This window comes from Brachyhypopomus gauderio, chromosome 13 (genome assembly GCF_052324685.1).
Source record: "Brachyhypopomus gauderio isolate BG-103 chromosome 13, BGAUD_0.2, whole genome shotgun sequence".
Taxonomy (NCBI): domain Eukaryota; kingdom Metazoa; phylum Chordata; class Actinopteri; order Gymnotiformes; family Hypopomidae; genus Brachyhypopomus; species Brachyhypopomus gauderio.
Window position 1 is genome coordinate 19922919 of NC_135223.1, and position 22376 is coordinate 19945294.

The window sequence follows — 22376 nt, forward strand, 5'->3', positions numbered from 1 at the left end:
GTATTGACTACGGGTGTAATTGTCTTAAGTACTTAACAGCGACTAGTCTTGCTGTTTAATGGTAAAAATAAGCGATATTCCTGTGTAACTCATGAAGTCCTTAAGGCTTCGGCATGGTAGAATGAAACGTCTGCAACTTGACTTTAACCACAATACAATGTGACCGCAGCACAGCTGGGATGATGGAGCCACATCTAAGCTCCCGTACAACCTCCTTTGATTTTTTATTGCTCAATGGGAGAAACATCACAGGGAAAACAAGGCACTGTCGCGTTATCCACTTCAAAGTAAACTACATTTTTGTGGTATCACAGTGACTGGATTGTTATGTTGCTACAATTGTGCTACTAATTCTAAAACATGAAAATTACAAGCGTTTATTTAAAAATAAATAAATCTAATTAACAATTTACTTACAGAAGCTCTGACCACTAACATCAGCATATAAGGCATTTTAGATGGATTTTTTTCAGCATTAATTCTTATACCGCATTACAGATTTAATTTAAATTTACTGTAACGCTGACTAGATATAGGGGCGTAAATTTCTTAACCTAAATGAATGATGAAGCAGAGGCCATGTAAACATGTGGGAAGTAAACGAGGTTAACTATGACTAGGAAGTGTTTGTCTCCGGCTTATTATGTACAGTAAACATAATTACACTGGAGCCAAGCCCAGATTCATCACGCTGAGAGAGAGAGAGAGAGAGAGAGAGAGAGAGAGAGAGAGAGAGAGAGAGAGAGGTGGTGGTGGTGTTTGGGGGGGGGTGTTATTTGTCATATATATGTATTGAAACATTATCCAGACGTGCTCTGGCTAAAATGTTTGCGTTGTTGCTCTTGACTTTCATGAGATTTACCTGAACTAATTACATTAGATTTACCTCATAGACTAGTTGACTAGTTATGTCCCAATACCTAGACCACAAAACGTCGGTTGCATATTCGTGTGGATTTTATAAATGTAATGTGACGAGGCTCTGCTGCTTGAACCGCTATAAACAGCAAGCTGTACTATACGTGGACAATATTCATTTCAGAGGAAGGTCTGCCTTGTTCTAATAACAGCCCGCCTGTCGTATTTAGGTTCCTGTGCCTTTAAAGAAAAAACGGACGCGAGTTGCGTGGTAGATTGAATATAGTTTAAGCCTCCTGGTTGTTCTTAGGACTCCATATGAAAAGTGTCGGCTGTGAAGTAGGAGAAGCGAGGGTTCTTTTTTTACATATTAGACAAATGCAGTAACTAATACTCTCGGATAGTTTGTTAAAAAGTTGTACATAACTTTGAAGACGACATCTCGAAGTGCGCGCCTCAAGGTTGAAAAGGGGGGACAAGCTGATCACACCTCACTTAACAGCGAGTGCAGCATCCTGGTGTAAGCAAAACTGAAGAGAAATACCTGGATAATTCTGACATTTCGTTGACTTTTTCTTTGTAACGACTCTTTCGGGACTTTCGTTGCCTTAAAATATTTTATCTTGTAAGGTAAAAACGTTTTCTGACTTTTCTCGCGGTTTATAGTTAGTCACATCACGGAACAACAATCAGTTCATTTTTTGCTATATGTAAATATTTCTCCTCGGACTTCTATTATAACTTTTTACAATGGCAAAAGTAAGGATTTTTAAGTGACTCTTTTACTAACAGGTTAGTCAGAATTTGCCGTGTTCTGATCTGTATAAGCAATTGACATTGAACTTTTAATACGTCAACATGGATAAATACGAAGATTTGGGGCTTGAAGCAAGTAAATTTATTGAAGACCTCAATATGTACGAGGCATCGAAGGACGGATTATTCCGCATGAAGAAGGACGCGGGTAATAACCCTGACTTTGAGGAAACTAGGAGGCTGTTTGCCTCCAAAATGACCAGAATTCACATGCAGAAACATCAAGAGGAGATGGCCAAGAACAGTCTGGCAGCAAGCATGAATGGAGGCCATGTGAAAGTGTCAGAGAACACATTCTACACCAAAGACAGACCACCTATCAACAGCTACAGACAAGGGGGCGAAGCAGCAGCTAAGCCTCCCATACTCTCAGGGCCTATGCCAAGCACGGCCAGCGTTTCTCCGTATTCATTTTATGAAGGACAAAAACATCATCCAGCCACCCAACACGATGCTCCCAGCAGTAGGGGCTACAGACATGGAAACAGTTGTGAAGACAAAGAGTGTTTGGATTCCTACCATCAACCTGCTATGAGCACTGGAAACACTTTCATCCAGACTTCCCTGCCTTTCCATGCTGTCCCCCCCTCCAATCTGCCCCCTGCTTGGGCCTCTAGGAATGATCTTCCAGGTCAAGCATCATTGTCATCATCCTCATCCTCCTCCTCCCTTAGCAACAGTCCGTCAAGTCCAAGGGCACCTGGAGCCAACCACAGCCGTGAAATTACTCCCCTGCCTCACCAGAGCTCACCATCCCAGGCCTTCCCCAGCACCGGGAAGCGTGAATCCATCTCTCCATCCCCTGCGGGTACCTGTGGAGCGTACGCAGCCGACTCTTTCTACCCGCCTCCTCCTCAAGTTAGCCCCACTCAGAACTTCCAGCCCATCTCAGCTCAGAGGCCCGTCCTTGGGAGCCCGCGCCACAACGGCCTAACGCAAGCCATCGGATCTGGTTCCTGTGTCCAGGTTGGCCCACCAGCACACAGCCAGGCTGAGACATATCAGCCCAAGGCGTTTTCCCCAGCTGTGGGTCAGGTGCAGGGCCACAGTCAGGGTAGTCCTGCAGTGGCGGACAGCCACGCGATCCCTTCCCCTCCGGTAGCTGCCTCGGAGCCGGTCAGGAGTGAAGCCACCAGCCCCCCACAGGCACTCAAACTGCCATGCCAGACTCTCCATATACAGCCAGAGCACAGGCCATCTGCGGCTGAAATAAAATTAGAAGCTCTAACTGAACGTCTGGAAAAGGAGATGGACACCCAGCCTAAAGCCGACTACTTCGGTAAGCCCAGTGTGATCACTCCAAGTGTTGTGGGGTTTTTTCTTCTACTAATCTTTTTCTCCTCTGTAATTTTAAAAAAGAATGGGTACATATCAACCGTCTGATTGAAAAACATGCTGGTTGTTTCCACTTGACCTTCAGTGTGAGTGTGAGTGTGAGAGAGTGTGTCTCTGACTGAGTGAGAGAAGTGAGTCAGGCATTGACCAGATTTAGAGTGATATAGTCAAGTGTGTGAGCAGTGTGTCTGTGTGACTGTTAAGCTGTTGCTTCCTGCTTAAGGTCTGTCTCCAGCCTGTGGAATCATGGCTCGGGTTCAGGGCTGATCACTGCCTCGTTTATTTCAATATCCTTCCTCTGTCTTTTGCTTTTTTGTCATCTGACCTCTAAATAACCAATTTCTATTACAAAGACTTACAGAGACAGACCAAAAGCCAAATTTCCAAAAAGGTAACCACTGTGATGAGAAAGGTTTGATGTTTTCGTTATTTTGCCCATTGGTCTTGTTTTAAATTTTGTATATGGGCTGCTGCATGATGTCAAATGATGGTATTTAAAATGTTACACTTTTAAAAATAGACTTTGGTTAGTCATGCAACACAAATAACTCCTCATGATCTCCTCTCCATTTTCCTGGAAACAGATAATGCTCAGTGTAAGCAGTCACATGGATGTTCCTTTTTACGACGATGCCCACAGTAAAACTAAGTAGGCATTAGACAGCTGTTAACAAGTCCTCAGCAAAGCAGCCTGTGAAAGCGGCAGCATGTGGAGCATGGCTCACGCCTACCACCCACAGAGCGTGGAGGCAGGGCGGGGGCCAGATAACAGTCCTAGTCATAGTCACAGAGCCGACTTAGCAAAGTGACGGAATCACCACACATAAACTTCCTTTTTTTTACCCCCGGAATATCTCTCGGAAGTATTTCAGTTTGATGGTCTGAAGGGTGTCAGTTTTTGAAGTGAAGGTATGCTAGAAACGCCTCACTTCCTATCAGTCCTTGATAAAGATCTTCTGTAAGAGACTTCCAGAGATGACCGCATACTGCTGCAGAGTCCCGCTTCTTGGTTTCTGTCAAGACTAGTAGGTACAGGACCACAGATGTAATCACACATATTCGCCCCAAAGAAAGTTAAGTGACTTCAGGTGCATGGTGTTCAGTGTGTGTGCACCCGTTCTCACTCGGGTCCTTCTGACCTATGACCTGTTTCATGAGACTATTATTCATTCTGTGATCCATGCAATATCTGGCCTGACGAAGAATTCTGAAAGATTTTAGCCTTGCAAGTGCATACGCATATTTCAAGGCCGGTTATGCTTTTCATGGAGCTGTGTTACTTCACCTGTGAGTGGTTGAGGGTTGAGCCCTGGCTCTCTGGTGCTGTGGAAGTGTGAAGAGGGCACTGCTTGGTACATCACACCTACACACAGGAAGCCTTTAAAATCTTAGTCAAGAAATCTGCTTTCCTTCTCGTAAAAGAAGTCAGAACCGTAATCATTATTATTTTTAAATCAAAACTTTTGATCTCATCTACATATGTGATCTACCAGATAGACATTTTCACACAGGCCGTTTCCACCAGTTATACAGCCTGTGCTTGAGTGATTGGCAGGTCCCGGAGCAGAGGTTCTGGGAAAAGGAACAAACTGCTACACCAGGGGGACGTTGAGGAATGTCTGGAAAACCGGCTCTGGAATTTGACGGAGTGCTTGGGCCAGGGACAGAAGATGAAGATAAGCAGGGATGAACTACACTGGAGGCCGAGAACGAGACTCTCCTGCTGACATCCAAGTGGAGAAGAACTACGGTGACCTTTCCTCCGTCTGGAGGCCCTTAAGTATGCAGCCCCCTCCCTGCTGGTCTCTTTTGTTTTGGGGGAGACGGTGGATGAGATATGAGGTGGAGGAGCAGGGGGCAGGAAGAGGAGAGGGCGGGTGGAGCAGGGCCTGGCTGCCCGTGTAAGGTTGCACCAGATGTAGACGGTTGTGCTGGTGTGTTCAGGTTGTTTTGATTAAGAAACTCTTAATCTACTGAGTGGCGTTATCCTAAATATTCCTAAGGTTTTTTGGCTTCCTTTCTTAGTTAAATGTGTGTGCGCACATGTGTACACTGGATGTGATCATTACTGTTCTCCAAGTGTTTGAGCTTATCTGTACAGAGCTGAAATTATATGACTACTGTAACTCTGCAGGTGTCAGATGCTACCAGATGATCCAGACGATCAATGAAACATACTGGATTCTGTTAACAGCTTTGTTCACCTTGGGGAAGGTGCCATATAACCATTCGGAGCTGACATTGCTGACTGGAAGCATATTGATTTTGCCTGGTCTGTCTGGTGGAAGCAGTCTGTACAGCCTTCTAGAGCATTAGGAAGCCAGAGAGGGCCTATATACTGGACTGGTGAGATCATGCATTCCTATGGCATGTCCCTCTAGACGCCTGTCTGATGTCCAAGTGTGTTTGTGCAATAAGTCAGTGTAGATCACTGCAAACCTTCCTCCGCCTTACAGCAGGACATGGACTGAAGACTTCCTCTTAGCGAGAGATAGTGCTGAGATTCCACTGCACAGGAAGTTGTTTTTCATTCCAGGAAATTAGTATGTGATGGTTGGGCAAAGCCTTGCGAAAGTATAACTGACCATGAGAATCGAATGATCTTGTTGCTCAATGAATTTCTAACTGCCTTTGTGTAGTTGCACAAAAAAAAGATAACTGACTTACAACGTACAAATAACAACGTATTTACATACAACATGCATCAACTGAACAGATTCATGTATGTCTTAGATTAATGGATTTATTTCTTAAATGTCTATAATAAATATATAAAAAAGTATAAATGTCATGCACAGTGAAGAGATGTTCACCCTCACCACCACAACAGCACCTGCTGCAATTTCCTTTGGGTTCAATAGTCTTAAGTTCAAGTCGATACAATACAATAAATACAATACAATATAGTCAAGTCAATACAACTGTATAAAATAATTCTGGAAAATTCAATGTGAATTGTTCACTTTTGTGGAGTTCTGAAAGGTTTGGACAAAAGGCTGTTAATGTGGAAGTCGTAGTGTGCTGTGGTTGGCATGTTATGCTTTAGGGGCGGTTGGTGCCTTAAACGTCTCAGTTTTCGAGTGTGTTTAGAGGGAGTGGGCAGTGGCCGGGCGCCTGATGTTTGCTGGATACCAGAGGAAACAGAGGGTGCTTTGTGAGTGTCCGGCCTGGCCCTGGTGAGCTCCTCTTCCTGTGAGGGGAGTGTGCTGTGGCTAACGCTGTTAGCTTCAGGCCAGCACTGCTAAACCAGCTGATCTTTTTGAATCTGCTTTCGCGCTGATGTACACTTTGAGCCAAGACCCTTGGAAACGCCTGTTAGGTCTTCTCCAGTCGTATTCATTCTTCTCGTTCTCCCAAAGGCTCTTTCACAGGTCCTCCCGTTTAGCCAAGATCCATTTGTGCTGCTGACTGCACTGTTTTTAAATGTTTTATTGCTATGTTAAGGGGCTAATCATCTGTGTCTAAATGGTAGTAAATGCCCAGACGGGGTCACCCAGGACAAAAGCATCCAGAAATTCTCTCTGTGGGATCCCAGTTGCACTGAATTACCATTTCAAAACAGTTTCACATTGTCTACAGCAATGTGTGTTTTAACCCACAGGACAGTCCTTCTCTTCACTCGGTCACCAACTGCTTTTCTTCTGGCCTCCCTGTAGTGGTTGACTATCAACTCCCAGAGCGCTGAGAGTGGTACAGTATGAAGGGCTCGATTTTCTCACTGCTCTTTGGATGGCTTCATTGTGCACTGAGTGGCAGTCATTACCGAGACGGGGTCGTAATTACGTCTGAGCTGCCGTGGTGGAGGCTGTCGGGTGGGGGGTGGGCGGTTAGGGGGCGGGTGGGGGTATGGAGTCGGAGCCGCCACTGTAATCGGTGGTACGGGGGTGGGTGGGGTGTGTGTGTGTGTCACGACGGTGCAGCTCCACGATTCTCCCGCTGTGCTCTGGCAGTAAACAGTGTGACAGGAAATGTCACAACACTCAAGTCCCGCACATTTCTCCCCTTTTATACTGGATTATAGTATGAAGATTATAGTCTGTCTTGCCGTCTTTGCTTTTCTTTATTTGTAATCTGTATCTGATTGTGTGTGTGATTATGCCTGTTTGGCATAGTTTACTGGGATCACTTCATAGACTGATTGCGGTGTTCACAAAGCTTGTGTGCCAACCCAAGCACCCAAACTGCATTCAGTTTCCATCTTTAACCACACAGTGCGTGACCATTCTGTTCTGCCTCTCACCTCCCAGCTCTCTTCCTGTTTTGATTTGATGCCTAATATTATGTTCCACGTCATGATTGATTTGTTTTTAGCCTGGAACACGCGAGCATCGCTTTCTGTGCTGCAGACAAAGATGTTTCCTAAATATTACAGGACAAAAGTCCATTAAACTCCATTAAAGCCTTCAAGTGTGGGGCCAGTGGCCACGTGGCAGGAGAGGCCCGGTGTTACCGGGCCCTGTGGTGCCTCCTCGTTCTGTGCTGCTGGTGTGGCAGGTAACCTGTGGCTCTCCGCTGCCGTGTGCCCTGGGTGTGGTGCGTTCTGTTTCATGGCTGCGTTGTTCTGCTCCTCCACAGGCAGCTGTGTGAAGTGCAGCAAGGCTGTGTACGGAGCCGGCCAGGCGTGTCAGGCCATGGGCAGCCTCTACCACGACAGCTGCTTCACCTGCAGCGCCTGCAGTAAGTACCTGCTCGTCCAGAAACCTCTCTCTCTCTCTCTCTCTCTCTCTCTCTCTCTCGTCGTGTGGTGTTTACTTACACCTCCCATTGTCCATTAAGGATCGGGATGGGTGCACATGTAATTAGGTCACTGTACGTTCAGTATGATGTATGCTAAGTGGAATGTGATCAGAGTAAGCGAAGATGCTAAATGTAATTACACGTGTTGCATGTTTGTTTATATGACCGCACATTTATTAGCATTTGTTTCACGTCCTCTGCCGCCAACATTCGTGGGAGGCCTCGGGCCCAGGGAGCTCAGAGAGGCGGCAGGCAGAGCAGAGGAGTGATGCGTGCCTGGGACCCTCTCACCAGCACTGGAGGTTCAGTAACGTGGAATAGAGCTTGACCTACTCCTTAAGAGATGGAAACACTGAGTCTGCTCAGAGCAGTCTGACTGCAGCCCCAGAAGCCCGTGACTAGCGCATGCAGCTGTAGCTGGCTAGCAACTGTTCAAAACATTCTTTCATCAGTTCCTTTCCTGGCACAGAGGTGGAGGCGGTCCGCCGTGGGACCGGTCAGGGTCCCTGTACAGAGATGGCGCCTGATACGTTAGCGAAACGGCGGGCAGCGCCTTCGTACGCTCCCAATGTAAAACTGTTTCAGAGGCATTTTGTAATGATTCCATTAACACAAAACCTGAGTATTTATCCGTGAGTTTGCTGTTTTTTTCCCAGCAGACTCTCATCCTTTGTGTTCTTTGGTAAGAACATCAGCCTCTGTTTCCCACCAGTCTTCTCACATTCCTGCCTCCTTTGCCTTGTGTGAGCGTGGTGAAGCGTCTCCCTTATTTGGTTTCAGGGCGTGTCTGCGTTTAAGCAGTGCCAGGAAGATGTAAAAGGAAAAAACGAACTGGGGGGGGGGGGGCACAGAAGAGTGGGTAGGGGTTGCTAAGTGGAGAACAGAAATGTGTGTTTGGTGAGTATGGCTACTGAGATTGGGTTAGGTTATTAGGTTTGCTGTGTTTACCATTCAATGTATGGGATCAGGACAGGCCTACAGGTTAACAAGGGGGACAACGTCACACAGCACTCTCAGGTGTGTGTGTGTGTGTGTGTGAGCGGGAGGAGGGGCTCAGTGTGTTGGGATTTCAGGGTTAAACTTTAGTGTGTGTGTGGGGCTCAGCGCTCCTGCTGGCCGCAGGCGTGTGGCCAGGTGCGTCTGCGACCCATTGGCACCAACATGAGCCACATGTGTGAATTCACACAGCGTGCCCATCCTCCAATCAAATCCCCCTTTGGGCTTGGCTGCCTCTCGCACAGTAGGACCTAATAAATCTTCAAATTGGAAGTTGGCAGGGCATTTCTAAGCTTCTCACCTGAATGACTGGTGCTCTCTGGTATTCCTCTAATTAAAATCTCTCCCCTAATTACTTGGGTAAACACAAAGGATCGCTGATGTCTGCTCTTAGCCATCTGAGTATACCAGCAGGCCAGACCTTTAGCCTGAGCTGTCACTCACTGGGATCAGAATCGGCTACTGTGGGGCTCTGTGTGTGGCCCTCTGAGAGGCCTCACACTTTGTGTGTGTAGTGTGTGTGTGTGTGTGTGTGTGTGTGTGTGTGTGTGTGTGTGTGTGTGTGTGTGTGTGTGTGTGTGTGTGTGTGTGTGTGTGTGTGTGTGTGTGCGGGCGCACGCTCGCTATACAAGTATGCATGGCTACCTGAGCCTCACTATTTATGAGGCTCTGATGGTTGTGATAATGCACAGTGTAGCTTCTCTTCTGAGCTTAGGGGACGGCAAAGTGGGGTGGGGGAAGGGTGCTACACCTGGGGCAGATGGATGCGCTACACCTGGGGCAGATGGATGCGCTACACCTGGGGCAGATGGATGCGCTACACCTGGGGCAGATGGATGCGCTACACCTGGGGCAGATGGATGCGCTACACCTGGGAGAGATGTGTGCGCTACACCTGGGGAAGATGGGACCCCAACGAGTGGGGTCCATGCAGCATGGGTGGGATGAGCAGATGGAAGCATGCTTGGTATGTTATGTCAGCTGGATCCTGGGAGGGACCCAGAGATGCATTAGAGGGTCAGAGGAGGGGTCTGATCCCCTGACACTGATCTCTGCACAAGCACATGCTAGACCTGTCATCAGGGATCAGAAATCACATATACATTTTTAGAAGTGTAAGAAACCAACAGTTTGAAGAAGGACATACATCTGCACACTGGGGTCACGCCCACTGCTCTGGAGACACCATGGTCAAACACAGCTTTACCCCTTTCTAGAATGGGCATATTGGACGAGCATTTTAAATATATAAACATAAAAACTACAGCGAACAGAAGCTGAAACGTCGAGACCATTTTGTGAACAGAAGTGTCAGAAGTTCATTCTAATAAGGCATTTTATATGTAACTAGGCTAGATGTTCTGTCTGCTTATGGTTTATGAGACCGCTAGTTTGCCACTTAAACTTTTTGTCCTGATACTCTCATGCGTCCAACACAGTCTCCACAACACATGCAATAGTTTAGCCTCTTTGTAGCCCAGAGAGCTTTGGTCCAGAAATAGCACACTATGTAGGTGCCATTAAAATAGTAAAGCAGAGAGAGAATCGATAGCAGAATGACATGTATTGACAAGGCAGAGAGAGGGAGAGAGAGAGGGAGAGAGAGAGAGAGACATAGACATACACATCTGAGAGCTTTCCTTTGTAAATATACCAGGCTGGACCAGGACAGGAAGAACATTAGGTTCTGGTCACCAAGGCATTATTTTAAGGTCTGTTTTTAGCCCCAGTCTCTTACACAGAAGCTCTTTTGAGAAGGTGCTTCAGATCTGGCCAGTGAAACAGATTATGTAGATAAAGAGCTGTTTGCCCACCTGTCGTTCACCTCTGGATACTCTAGATTTGCCCTTTCAAACCCAATTTGGCTTTATTTGATGTTCTGTGTGAGCTGATATGCTGTGTTTGCTCTTCGAATTTGGCAGCTGTTAAGTGAGGCCTCCATATCCTGGGTAAAGTCCTCAGTATTGGACCTCCTCAGTCAAACTGGTTAAAATCCTCAGTGTTGGATGGACAGCAGGACGTCAGGAGTTTCAGCTTCTCAAGATAATTTAATACACTTGGTCCAAGGCTCCAAAGATGTCTTACTTGGCAAATGTGCTCTGTTTTACATTGTCATTCAATTATTCAGTCCATTATCTTTACTGCTTTTTCCCACTAGTCAGAGTCATGGGTGGGCTGGGCCAATCTCAGGGTACACCATGGAAAGGTTGCTAGTTCGCCCCATTGCCAACACGCACACACCTGTGGGCAATTTAGAGTGACTGATCACGCCATTGGAGGAAACTGGAGTACCCGGTGGAAACCCACGCAAGCCCACACAGTGCTAACTACCACACCACCATGCCACCCCCATTCAATTATTGAATAATTCAGTATACACATATAATTTCAGAGTAAACAAATAAACAAGGTAATTGATGAAAAAGGATAAACTCTAATGCATTAAGTCAGGTGTGGCTTTAATTTACACAGTATACAATTTGGACACAATTTTCACAACTCAACAGACAAGTAAAAAGGTATTTCAAATTTACAAGTGGAAGATGTTCAGCACTGGTGCTACTCTCCTACGCAGTAGGCATCCTACGAAGATCAATGCACAGGCATGGGCACACTACAGACCCCCCAACCAGCAGCACACTACAGACCCCCCAACCAGCAGCACACTACAGACCCCCCAACCAGCAGCACACTACAGACCCCCCAACCAGCAGCACACTACAGACCCCCAACCAGCAGCCAAGGAGCCCACAAACCACACCACTACTCCTCAGATGAGACCCACATGTCTCGAACACCTAGAAGAGAAATGTTCTGATAACATGTACTCTGTGTAATGTGTGGAGAAAATGGACAACTGCATACCAAGACCTAAACCTACAAAGCCTGGTGGGGGTAGTGCGATGCTGTGGGCCTGCTTTGCTGCTTAAGGCCTCAACACAGTTTGTAGTTGGGTAAGATGTACAATGTCCTGGTCCAAACCATTATTCACATAGATTCACATCTTATTTCCTAAAACATTACCACCACTTTTCAAGCTCGTCACTATGTTGTGTAAGATTATGAAGGTTCCCCTGAAACACTGCGGGATGATCTAGAAGTGTCCAGAATGATTTCTCAAACACAAACCTGCAGAGGTTCTGTAGAGATGAAAGGCCATAAGTACATCCATCACTGTGCAGCTCTAAAATTGCCAATAACCTCCCAGTCACTTCCAATACATTTTTAACCAATAACTTTAATTGTTTCAACCATTAAGTCAGTAAAGTTATGTCACTGTAAAAGGCTTGTTAACTAAGACCATTATTCAAGATTTAGTACTCATTACGATACATTACCAACTAAGTTGTTAGCAATTCACCTTAGTATGCTTATGCATAAATAAAACAGATGCCATGCAAGGAATGAAAATGGTGTAGACTGGGCATGGTTGGCATTGCGGTCTTAATTTAACCTTTGACATTCATCTTCTATGAAAAATAGGATCATGTGATATAGTGTGGAGTATGTGAAAAATACATGAAGTTGCCATGCTAAACAATATTTATAACAGAAACTTCAGATCATTCAGATTAGTCATTTTGTCCTGGCAACCTCACAGGTCAGCACTATCAGAATGTCACGAGAGGTTGGGCCTTGGATTTTCATTGCCCATGTGCATTCTTTACCAAGGAAAAAGCCTTCATCCTTTAATTAGTGGTTGATGATTTTAATCCCAGCCTCCACTGCCCTTGTCCTCCCTGAGGACTAGGACATTCTCTTGGGGATGAAGACAAGCTGAGAGGAATGAGGACAGCGTCTCCCGCCTTTTCTCTCTCCTCTTTAAAGAAAATTAGAATGACAAGATTTGGAAGGAGAAGAAATTCTCAGTTCTAAAAAAAATCTGAGATACAGATAAACTGTATTAGAAGTCGAGCAGGGCTGAAACTGGCTGCTGTTGTCCAGAGGAGGACGCTGGACAAGAAACTAGACCAACAATGTGTTGCATTCATGGAGAAGTTTACTCTGTTGTGTGATTGACTGATTGTCCAGTGAGAGCTCCTCACTCTACAATACACAAATGAATCATTTCATCATATTAAATGGATTGATATTTAGGCATGTGCATGAAGGCATTGGGGAAGTAGAAGAAGTTTCTCCTGGACCGTCAGAATGCTGGCTGGCCACTGCTTCTACACAGATGAATTCATCCTCATTCCCTCATTAACTGGTCATGTGGGACTCTTGAGGTCCATGTCCTTAGCAACTGCACTTAACTTTTTTGCCTTTATAAATTTGCTGAGAAAAGGCTTCACTGAAATCTGTCTTGCCCAGTGCATTGAGATGTGTGCTGATGTTGATCTACCATGAAGGTCTTTGAACATGTGGTTGGGGCTGACTGGTGCTCTTCTGTCCTTATTGGCATTCTGTGTGATTCAGACTTCAGACCTACAGAGGATTCATTCACCCCAAAAAATGTGCCAACAAATGTTGTTTCAAGGCTGCACAAGTTCCCCGTCTCTCTAACCCCATTACACGTATGTCCAGTAGGTTTGTAGCAAGTGTATGAATGCTCCAATTGATGCTCTATTTTTTCTTAGTTATCTAAGGGTTAACTACATTACTCTGTACCCCTGCCTTACAAAATGTGTGGAATGTTCCCCTTTCCTGTGGGACAGGGGCTGTGTGAGTGGGAGGGGTGTGTGTGTGTGTGTGTGTGTGTGTGTGTGTGTGTGTGTGTGTGTGTGTGTGTGCGTGTGCGTGCGTGTTTATGGAGGAGGGAGGGCCAAAAAAAGACCCGATTCAGACAGGAAGTGCTTCTAGCCAACTCCAGCCTATGGACTGATGGAAACCAGTGGTAGCCATGTGTTTCTTGCCTTCTGCTGTGTCCCCATTTACCTCAAACTAATCCACAAGCCTCCTGGAACTCACCTAACATAGATCAGAAGAGAATCCTGGAGCAATTGCACAATGACAAGTGAACATTTCAGATTCGAAAGGCAGAACAAAGGAAATAAAATAAAATTTTTAAACTATGCACCTTGTAATTCTATAGCTGTGTAAAAAAAAAATAATCAAACTTGATTTCCGCCTTACATTTACTTCTGAAGTATTCAGTATTCTGCTATTTTTATTAAAATGATTTGTATTTGAAATCGTATTTCTAGAATGTTCTATCGGGGCAGAACAGGAGCAGGTGTGATGGGACCGGGTTTAAGAGCTTTTGTGCGTGCTAACCGAGGCTGTCTCGTGCACTGCTTCACTGATGTTCATATGTCTGGGTTGTCTGCTTTTGGCTGCAGGTCGAAGGCTCAGGGGAAAAGCGTTTTACTACGTCTGTGGGAAGGTCTTCTGTGAAGAGGACTTTCTGGTAAGCCATCTACCACTTTCCATGTTTACATAGCCACGTATAACCCCCTTCCTCACCTCTTTAGTGTGGTCTCCTTTGTGTATACCGTTGAAATTTAAATCCTGCATGTATGTTTTAGTCTGCTGCATAAGCCTCAGATGTGTGTTCGCATTCATTCAATTGAGAAACTTCTGTGATTGATTTTGGTTTTAATTCACCATAATACTTTTAGAATTGATGCATGTAATTTCATGGTTATTCTGATAATCTTGGTTCTGGTCCAAGGCGGCTCTAAGCAGATGGACGTTAGAGGGGGAACGTGAGTGAGCAGAAGGCAGAGTGAGATGATTGGCCAGTTGAAATAAAGCAACAGTGCTTCATTCAGGCTAGAAAAACCCTGAAGGTCCTGGTTGGGTAGTCGCTCTTAATTAAGTGGGTCATTTTTTTAACTCTTGAAAACAACATTTTTTCAAAGTGTTTGTTTAAAAGAAACCATTTTATATGTTCAAAATAGGGAGGTGGGGTGATGCACACGGTCATGTTTTTCCCCAGTCATGTGAAGAATGAGCGTCTGATATGATCAGGACAAGAGAAACATGAGAAATACAGATGTGTGTGTGTGAATGGATCTGTGTAACTAGCTCCCCTGTCACTGACCTGTGTCACTAGCTCCCCTCTGTCTCACTGACCTGTGTCACTAGCTCCCCTCTCACTTACCTGTGTTACTAGTTCCCCTCTCTCTCACTGACCTGTGTCACTAGCTCCCCTCTCACTTACCTGTGTTACTAGTTCCCCTCTCTCTCACTGACCTGTGTCTCTAGTTCCCCTCTCTCTCACTCACCTGTGTCACTAGCTCCCCTCTCTCTCACTCACCTGTGTGACTAGCTCCCCTCTCACTTACCTGTGTCACTAGCTCCCCTCTGTCTCACTGACCTGTGTCACTAGCTCCCCTCTGTCTCACTGACCTGTGTCTCTAGTTCCCCTCTCTCTCACTGACCTGTGTCACTAGCTCCCCTCTCACTTACCTGTGTTACTAGTTCCCCTCTCTCTCACTGACCTGTGTCACTAGCTCCCCTCTCTCTCACTTACCTGTGTCACTAGCTCCCCTCTGTCTCACTGACCTGTGTCTCTAGTTCCCCTCTCTCTCACTCACCTGTGTCACTAGCTCCCCTCTGTCTCACTCACCTGTGTCACTAGCTCCCCTCTCACTGACCTGTGTCACTAGCTCCCCTCTGTCTCACTGACCTGTGTCTCTAGTTCCCCTCTCTCTCACTGACCTGTGTCACTAGCTCCCCTCTCACTTACCTGTGTTACTAGTTCCCCTCTCTCTCACTGACCTGTGTCACTAGCTCCCCTCTCTCTCACTTACCTGTGTCACTAGCTCCCCTCTGTCTCACTGACCTGTGTCACTAGCTCCCCTCTGTCTCACTCACCTGTGTCACAAGCTCCCCTCTGTCTCACTCACCTGTGTGACTAGCTCCCCTCTCACTGACCTGTGTCACTAGCTCCCCTCTCACTTACCTGTGTTACTAGTTCCCCTCTCTCTCACTGACCTGTGTCACTAGCTCCCCTCTGTCTCACTGACCTGTGTCACTAGCTCCCCTCTGTCTCACTGACCTGTGTCTCTAGTTCCCCTCTCTCTCACTCACCTGTGTCACAAGTTCCCCTTACTCTCACTCTCACTGACCTGTGTGACTAGCTCCCCTCTCACTTACCTGTGTTACTAGTTCCCCTCTCTCTCACTGACCTGTGTCACTGGTTCAATCTCCCTCTCACTGAGACAGCCATGCTCTGTTCTGTCTGACCATACAGTACTCTGGCTTCCAGCAGTCGGCAGACAAATGCAACGCGTGTGGCCACCTGATCATGGACATGGTGAGTCTAGTCCACTGTACCGAGCAACGTCAGCCAGCTATGGGCAGTGGGGACAGTTGCATGCAGGATCATGAGAATAGTGGATGCTATTGAAGGGCAGTCGGGCTTCTTTTTTCCGAACTGAAGGAAGACGCAGGCCCAATAACAGAGGTTATCTGCACAAACTCACACACTTCACATTTATGCATTTTATTTTGCTAGTTGTAAAGGTTTTGATGTGAGGCTGAGTTAGTTTTGGAGGCTGGACGGATTATAGTCTGACTCACACACATGCCTTTACGCAAAACCACACCTCCGTTTCCCTGGAGAGACGTGTGGGGGGGCTGACAGGAAGTGGTTATTCCTGTGCTGGGCTCAGAGATGCATGCCACACACAACCGCACACGGAGGACACAGAGAGAGTTAGGGTGAGGACCCAGTACTGCATCCAGATCCACTCTCCATCCAGATCCACTCAGTCCCCATCTTATGACTCTTCAGGGCCACAGCGGACATTCGGAGGGTGTGTCCTCCTCTGTAAATAGTGCAGACTACACAGACCTGCATGCTCACTGTTGGAATTCACTGTAAAGGCTAATATTTGGAGACAGTCAGAATAGCTCATTTAAATAGATAGATTAAATCTGTATAAATAGAGCTTAATTATGGGAATAAATGAGGTGTAAATCAGTGCAGCCTACACCACAGTTACTGGCTGTGCTGGCGGTGCTTTGCGTAACAGTAACATGGAGCCGGTTGTCAGATCCTGCAGGCGCTGGGTAAGTCCTACCACCCTGGCTGCTTCCGCTGTGCCATCTGTAATGAGAGCCTGGACGGAGTGCCCTTCACAGTGGACACTGAGAACAAGATCTACTGCGTCAGGGACTATCACAGGTGTGTGTGTGTTTGTGTGTGTGTGTCTGTCTCGATTACATGACGGGTTACTTTGCTTGACAGTCTAAAGAGCTTCAAAGCTTGGAATTGCTGGTTCTTACCTGCAGCTGATCTGTTTGGTGCCAGTACAAATCCTCACTTCTAGCAAAGCTGGTGTGTTTAGAGTGGGCTGCCATACCAGTGTGAACAGTACAAGGTTTTAGAGTTTGCCTGATGTTCAGCTATGACAAGTGTGTAGGTGACCATGTGTGAGTAGTGATCTCTAGTGTCCTGGGTAGACTCACATAAAGAGAGAAATATTTTGCCTCCTACACAGTGCCCACTAAATCCATGTTAGGGCCCAGATGGTAACCCTGCACCAGGGACAGTCTGACATAAGCCAGATGTGACTCATTCTCGTTACATTTTGGGTTTGCTTTGGAAGGATCGAAAGAATGAGAAACACAAATAAGATGAGGGACTTGGAGCTGGAGCACAGGGCTTTTAGCAGAGCTGAGCTCAGTGGCTACTACACAGCTAAAAATATAACACGACACACACTCGGATAATGAGTAAGGAACAATAATCAGGTGTCGCAGGAGGATATTTGGGTTTTTAATGAGAAGTTCCATTTATTGTCTTGACCTAGAAGCAGATCCTGTTTTCACAAATCCAAGTGCTCATAAATCCAGAGTTGGTTATCGGTTGCCACATAATTCCATGATTTTGGAGAGGGTTTAAAGCTGGTAGCAAAACAAACTCAGAGGAGGTTTCAGAGTGCTAAATCTTTTTAATGTGTTTGGAAAAATGGCTCCCCTGGCCAGACCTATACTGTTGTAATTTGCTTTCTTATGTCCTGTAGTAATATAGTGTTCCTTGTTTTCTGAATTGGGGAATAGCCGGGCGGGCGGGCGTGTGTTGTCAGTTCCTCCTAATGAAGTTGGTGTCATTTTAAAGTCACCCACATTCAGGTGGCAGCCCGTGTGTCTTTCAGCCCCTGGCTGTTCTGCCTGTACTGGGCTGTTTCTCTGCTCTTCCAGGCTCGGTTCTGTCGCGAGGCTGGGAAGAGCCAGCACACGTGCAGCTTGGCACAGTATCTGCCGTCTCTGCCATTCTGGGGGCCAGAACGGGTTTCAGCACCAAATGTTCTTTAAAAGGAATCTGTCACAGGGAGAATGTCACAGAAGGATAACACCATATGTGTCTCTAATCATATTTTTAGGGTTCTTGCACCTAAATGCGCAGCATGCAGTCAGCCAATCCTGCCCTCTGAGGTAAGCCCCGCCCCGCCGCTCATTTAAAGATACACCCAGATGTCCTGCATCAGTGCCATGTATTTTCCTGTCTGCACTTTGAGGTTAGGATATTTGGAATGCTAGTAACCTTATAACTGTAATTATCAGATAACACAGTTTAAACAGCTTTTGAATTTTAAGTAGTGAGATGAGTTCATATTGGTAAACATAGAGGTGAAGTCTTCACAGAGGAATTTAGAAAAAGCTTTGCTCTTTACAGACTTAATACCTCCCCCCAACCTTTAATCCCCATTAGACCATAAATAAAGATGACCTGTGAGGAATGCCCCCTGTCCCAAGAGCCCAGGGGCTGGAATGGGGAGCAGGGGGCAGTTACCTGTTGAAAGCACTGAGCAAACCTGAATGGAATTTCACATTCTTCCCTGAGCCAATGCCCACAGAATCAGGGCTGGGGTGATGTGAGGAGTTCGTGTGTGAGCAACTAACTCTTTAGTCCTGAATACCTTCTGGACACTCACAGGGTTAAAAATGAAGAGTATTACTGCCCATTCCCAAGCGTGCAAGGTTAACCAGAAAGGAAGGTAGCAAGTTTTGTGTCTGCTCGTGTCAAAGACCAGGGGGTAGCATTTGACTGCTTCTCTGTACTTTCAGGGGTCTGATGAAACTGTTCGAGTGGTCTCTATGGACAAAGACTATCATGTGGAATGCTATCATTGCGAGGTGAGTTGCACTTAATGAGTAAACATCAAAAATAGCAGAACCCTGAACCAAGTTGACACCAGTCAAACAGCATATTCTCAGTTAGTCAGAAGCTAAGCCTAATGTTGCCTAATTGGGCAACATGGTGGATGGTGCTCTGCCACTAGGGTCTGTCCTCTCTCCCCTTCCTGCACCCCATTCAGTCCCCCAGGGGGCTGTGGATCCCGTTAGATACGCTGTGCACAATTGGCTGCCGCTTGCCGGTGTGTGATTGGTCGTGAGAGAATTGTACCTGTGTTAAAATTGTAAAGCGACCTTGGGTATCCTGAAAGGCGCTATATAAATTGAACATTCATTCATTCATAATTTACTTTTTCTCCTATGCAAAAATAGTTAAATGTATGGCCATAACTTAATTTCCCTATTTAAGCTTGACAATATAGTAATGCAAATGAGAAAATGCTAGTGTCTTGTGTCATATTTCTGTCATGTTTGTCTCAGAAGTGCCTTCTGGTTGTGTTAAAACTTGACTCCCAGCTAGTGATCAGAGACGTGTGTCAAAGGACATCATATGTATGTTTAAATGTGCTTCTGCAGTCCCTTCACTGGAGTGGCAGCATGAAACATCCTCTCACACCTCCTCTCACACCTCCTCCCTCCCTCACACCTCCTCTCCCCCTCATCTCTCGCACCTCTCCTCTCTCCATCACCTCTCACACCTCTCCTCTCTCCATCACCTCACACCTCTCCTCTCTCCATCACCTCTCACACCTCTCGTCTCCCCATCACCTCACACCTCTCCTCTCTCCTCTCCCCATCACCTCTCACACACCTCCTCTCTCCCTCACTTCTCTCTCCATCACCTCTCACACCTCTCCTCTCTCCCTCTCTCCTCTTTCCATCACCTCTCACACCTCTCCTCTTTCCCTCACTCCTCTCCCCATCAACTCACACCTCTCCTCTCTCCCTCTCTCCATCACCTCTCCATCACCTCTCACACCTCTCCTCTCCCCATCACCTCACACCTCTCCTCTCTCCTCTCCCCATCACCTCTCACACCTCTCCTCTCTCCATCACCTCACACCTCTCCTCTCTCCATCACCTCTCACACCTCTCCTCTCCCCATCACCTCACACCTCTCCTCTCTCCTCTCCCCATCACCTCTCACACACCTCCTCTCTCCCTCACTTCTCTCTCCATCACCTCTCACACCTCTCCTCTCCCTCTCTCCTCTTTCCATCACCTCTCACACCTCTCCTCTTTCCCTCACTCCTCTCCCCATCAACTCACACCTCTCCTCTCTCCCTCTCTCCATCACCTCTCACACCTCTCCTCTCTCCATCACCTCTCACACCTCTCCTCTCCCCATCACCTCACACCTCTCCTCTCTCCCTCTCTCCATCACCTCTCACACCTCTCCTCTCTCCTCTCCCCATCACCTCTCCTCTCTCCATCACCTCTCACACCTCTCCTCTCTCCATCACCTCTCACACCTCTCCTCTCCCCATCACCTCACACCTCTCCTCTCTCCCTCTCTCCATCACCTCTCACACCTCTCCTCTCTCCTCTCCCCATCACCTCTCCTCTCTCCATCACCTCTCACACCTCTCCTCTCTCCATCACCTCTCACACCTCTCCTCTCTCCATCACCTCTCACACCTCTCCTCTCTCCATCACCTCACACCTCTCCTCTCTCCATCACCTCACACCTCTCCTCTCTCCTCTCCCCATCACCTCTCCTCTCCCCATCACCTCACACCTCTCCTCTCTCCATCACCTCACACCTCTCCTCTCTCCCTCTCTCCTCTCTCCATCACCTCTCACACCTCTCCTCTCTCCCTCTCTCCTCTCTCCATCACCTCTCACACCTCTCCTCTCTCCATCACCTCTCACACCTCTCCTCTCTCCCTCTCTCCTCTCTCCATCACCTCTCACACCTCTCCTCTCTCCATCACCTCTCACACACCTCCTCTCTCCCTCACTCCTCTCCTTATCACCTCTCAGAACTCTCTCTCCCATTTTGAGTCAACTACTTACACTGCTCACACTAGGTGAATTCAGCCTCCATTTAAGAAACATCTCCTCTTGGGAGATCACCTAAAGAAAAATGTATAGTTCAAGAAGTCAGAGGCATTCAGCCAGTTAAGGATCCTCACTTTTAATTAAAAAGCAATAACGTGAGCTTTGTTAATTGGTTTAAATCATATTCATATTCAATAGCGGAATAACATAACAGGAAACACTTAAACCTGTGGACACTTCTCTACAGGACTGTCAGATGGAGCTGAATGATGAAGAAGGACATCGCTGTTACCCGCTGGACGGCCACCTACTCTGCCATGCATGCCACCTCAAACACATTGAGCCAGTTTGCCCCTCAATCTGATGCCTACATGTTTAGGTATTTGCTGCCCCCTTGTGGGAATCAAGAGACCCACAAGCAATGCCAAAACCACACACCTGAATACCTTATCAGCACAATCTAAATTGTATGATTTAACAGTTACCCCGAGGACCGTGTGTCTGTATGTCCTTGGATATTTCATATGTAGCCTAATTATTTGGTTTGACATGTTTTTAAGGATCTTCATAAATTATTTTTGTGTAAGATTTTGCCAGATACTTTTTCATTTTTGTCTGATGACTCATTCTGCATTTCATTGAGTTGTGATTCTGCTGATCCTTTATTTCACGCGTCCTTGCATATCACGGGGACAAACTGTGACCAGACTGATGGAGGCTGGGAAGCCAGGGTACTTTTATGTAGCCAGAACATACAATGAAGGACTGACTCATGAAATCACTAATGCATGCGGAGTTTAGCAAGAAATGTCTAAAACTCCAGCGATAAGAACCATTCCTCGTTGTTTGCTCTTTAATGAACTTGTATTTTATATGTAAGCTCAAGAATGAAAAGGTAATTGCTGAATTGTTTAGTGATCTGCTTTGTTGAAGTGTTTTGCAGAACAACACCGTTATTTCTTATGAAGTGCATGTGTGACAGAGTGACCGAAACAAAAGAAAGGTTCACTTTGGATCATCAGTCTGCATAAAATGTCAAATGTAATCTGTTAATAATGTTATTTATCTCTACATTCTTGTTACATAAAATTATACAGTGATAATACAATAAGTGTAAGAGAATGCTAAAATACAGCATGTGTTTTATTTCTCAGTCAAATACAGAATCTTTAGAAATGTCTTGTCTGTTTGACAAACAGAATCCCTTGGTCTTAGCTTGTATTTTTGTTGTCTTAGTCTCAGTTTTTGGATGCTCTGTGTCGTCGTCGTTGTCACCCCCCCCCCCTCCCCCGTTAAACATTTATCAAAACAAAACATTTTATTCTGCAATAGGAGATATAGGTCGTTTAGTGCTGTGTTACTCAGACCAACCATAACAGAACGGTGTCAATGAATTAAAGCATTTGAATAATACTGTAGGATATTATTTCTGAATGTTGTAGTAGGTAGGTAAAAGGTAGGTAATAGGTAGGTCGAAATATAAGAATCTTATGATCCGTTGTCCGATGCGTTCTCCATTACAAGGCGTGTGCTTGTGTGCAGATAACTCCAAAGTTGCGGGACAAATGTCCGACAGAATCCGAAATAGTATGAATGGGAGT

General features: G+C 46.2%; 1 protein-coding gene across 1 annotated transcript; it reads left to right on the forward strand.

Moving 5' to 3' along the window:
- Positions 1–858: 858 nt before the first annotated feature.
- Positions 859–21976, forward strand: limd1a (LIM domains containing 1a). The gene is made up of 8 exons (XM_076971584.1): positions 859–2953; positions 7585–7686; positions 14025–14092; positions 15884–15946; positions 16689–16819; positions 18021–18072; positions 18706–18774; positions 21023–21976. Exons 1-8 carry the CDS (start codon positions 1717–1719, stop codon positions 21137–21139), a joined length of 1839 nt encoding a protein of 612 aa, XP_076827699.1. The 5' UTR covers positions 859–1716; the 3' UTR covers positions 21140–21976.
- Positions 21977–22376: the final 400 nt, after the last annotated feature.

Coding starts and splice junctions, on each gene's coding strand:
- limd1a (XM_076971584.1), top strand. CDS start 1,717: ATGGATAAATACGAAGATTTGGGGCTTGAAGCAAGTAAATTTATTGAA. Junction 7,687..14,024: donor CTTCACCTGCAGCGCCTGCA/GTAAGTACCTGC, acceptor TTTTGGCTGCAG/GTCGAAGGCTCAGGGGAAAA. Junction 18,775..21,022: donor TGGAATGCTATCATTGCGAG/GTGAGTTGCACT, acceptor ACTTCTCTACAG/GACTGTCAGATGGAGCTGAA.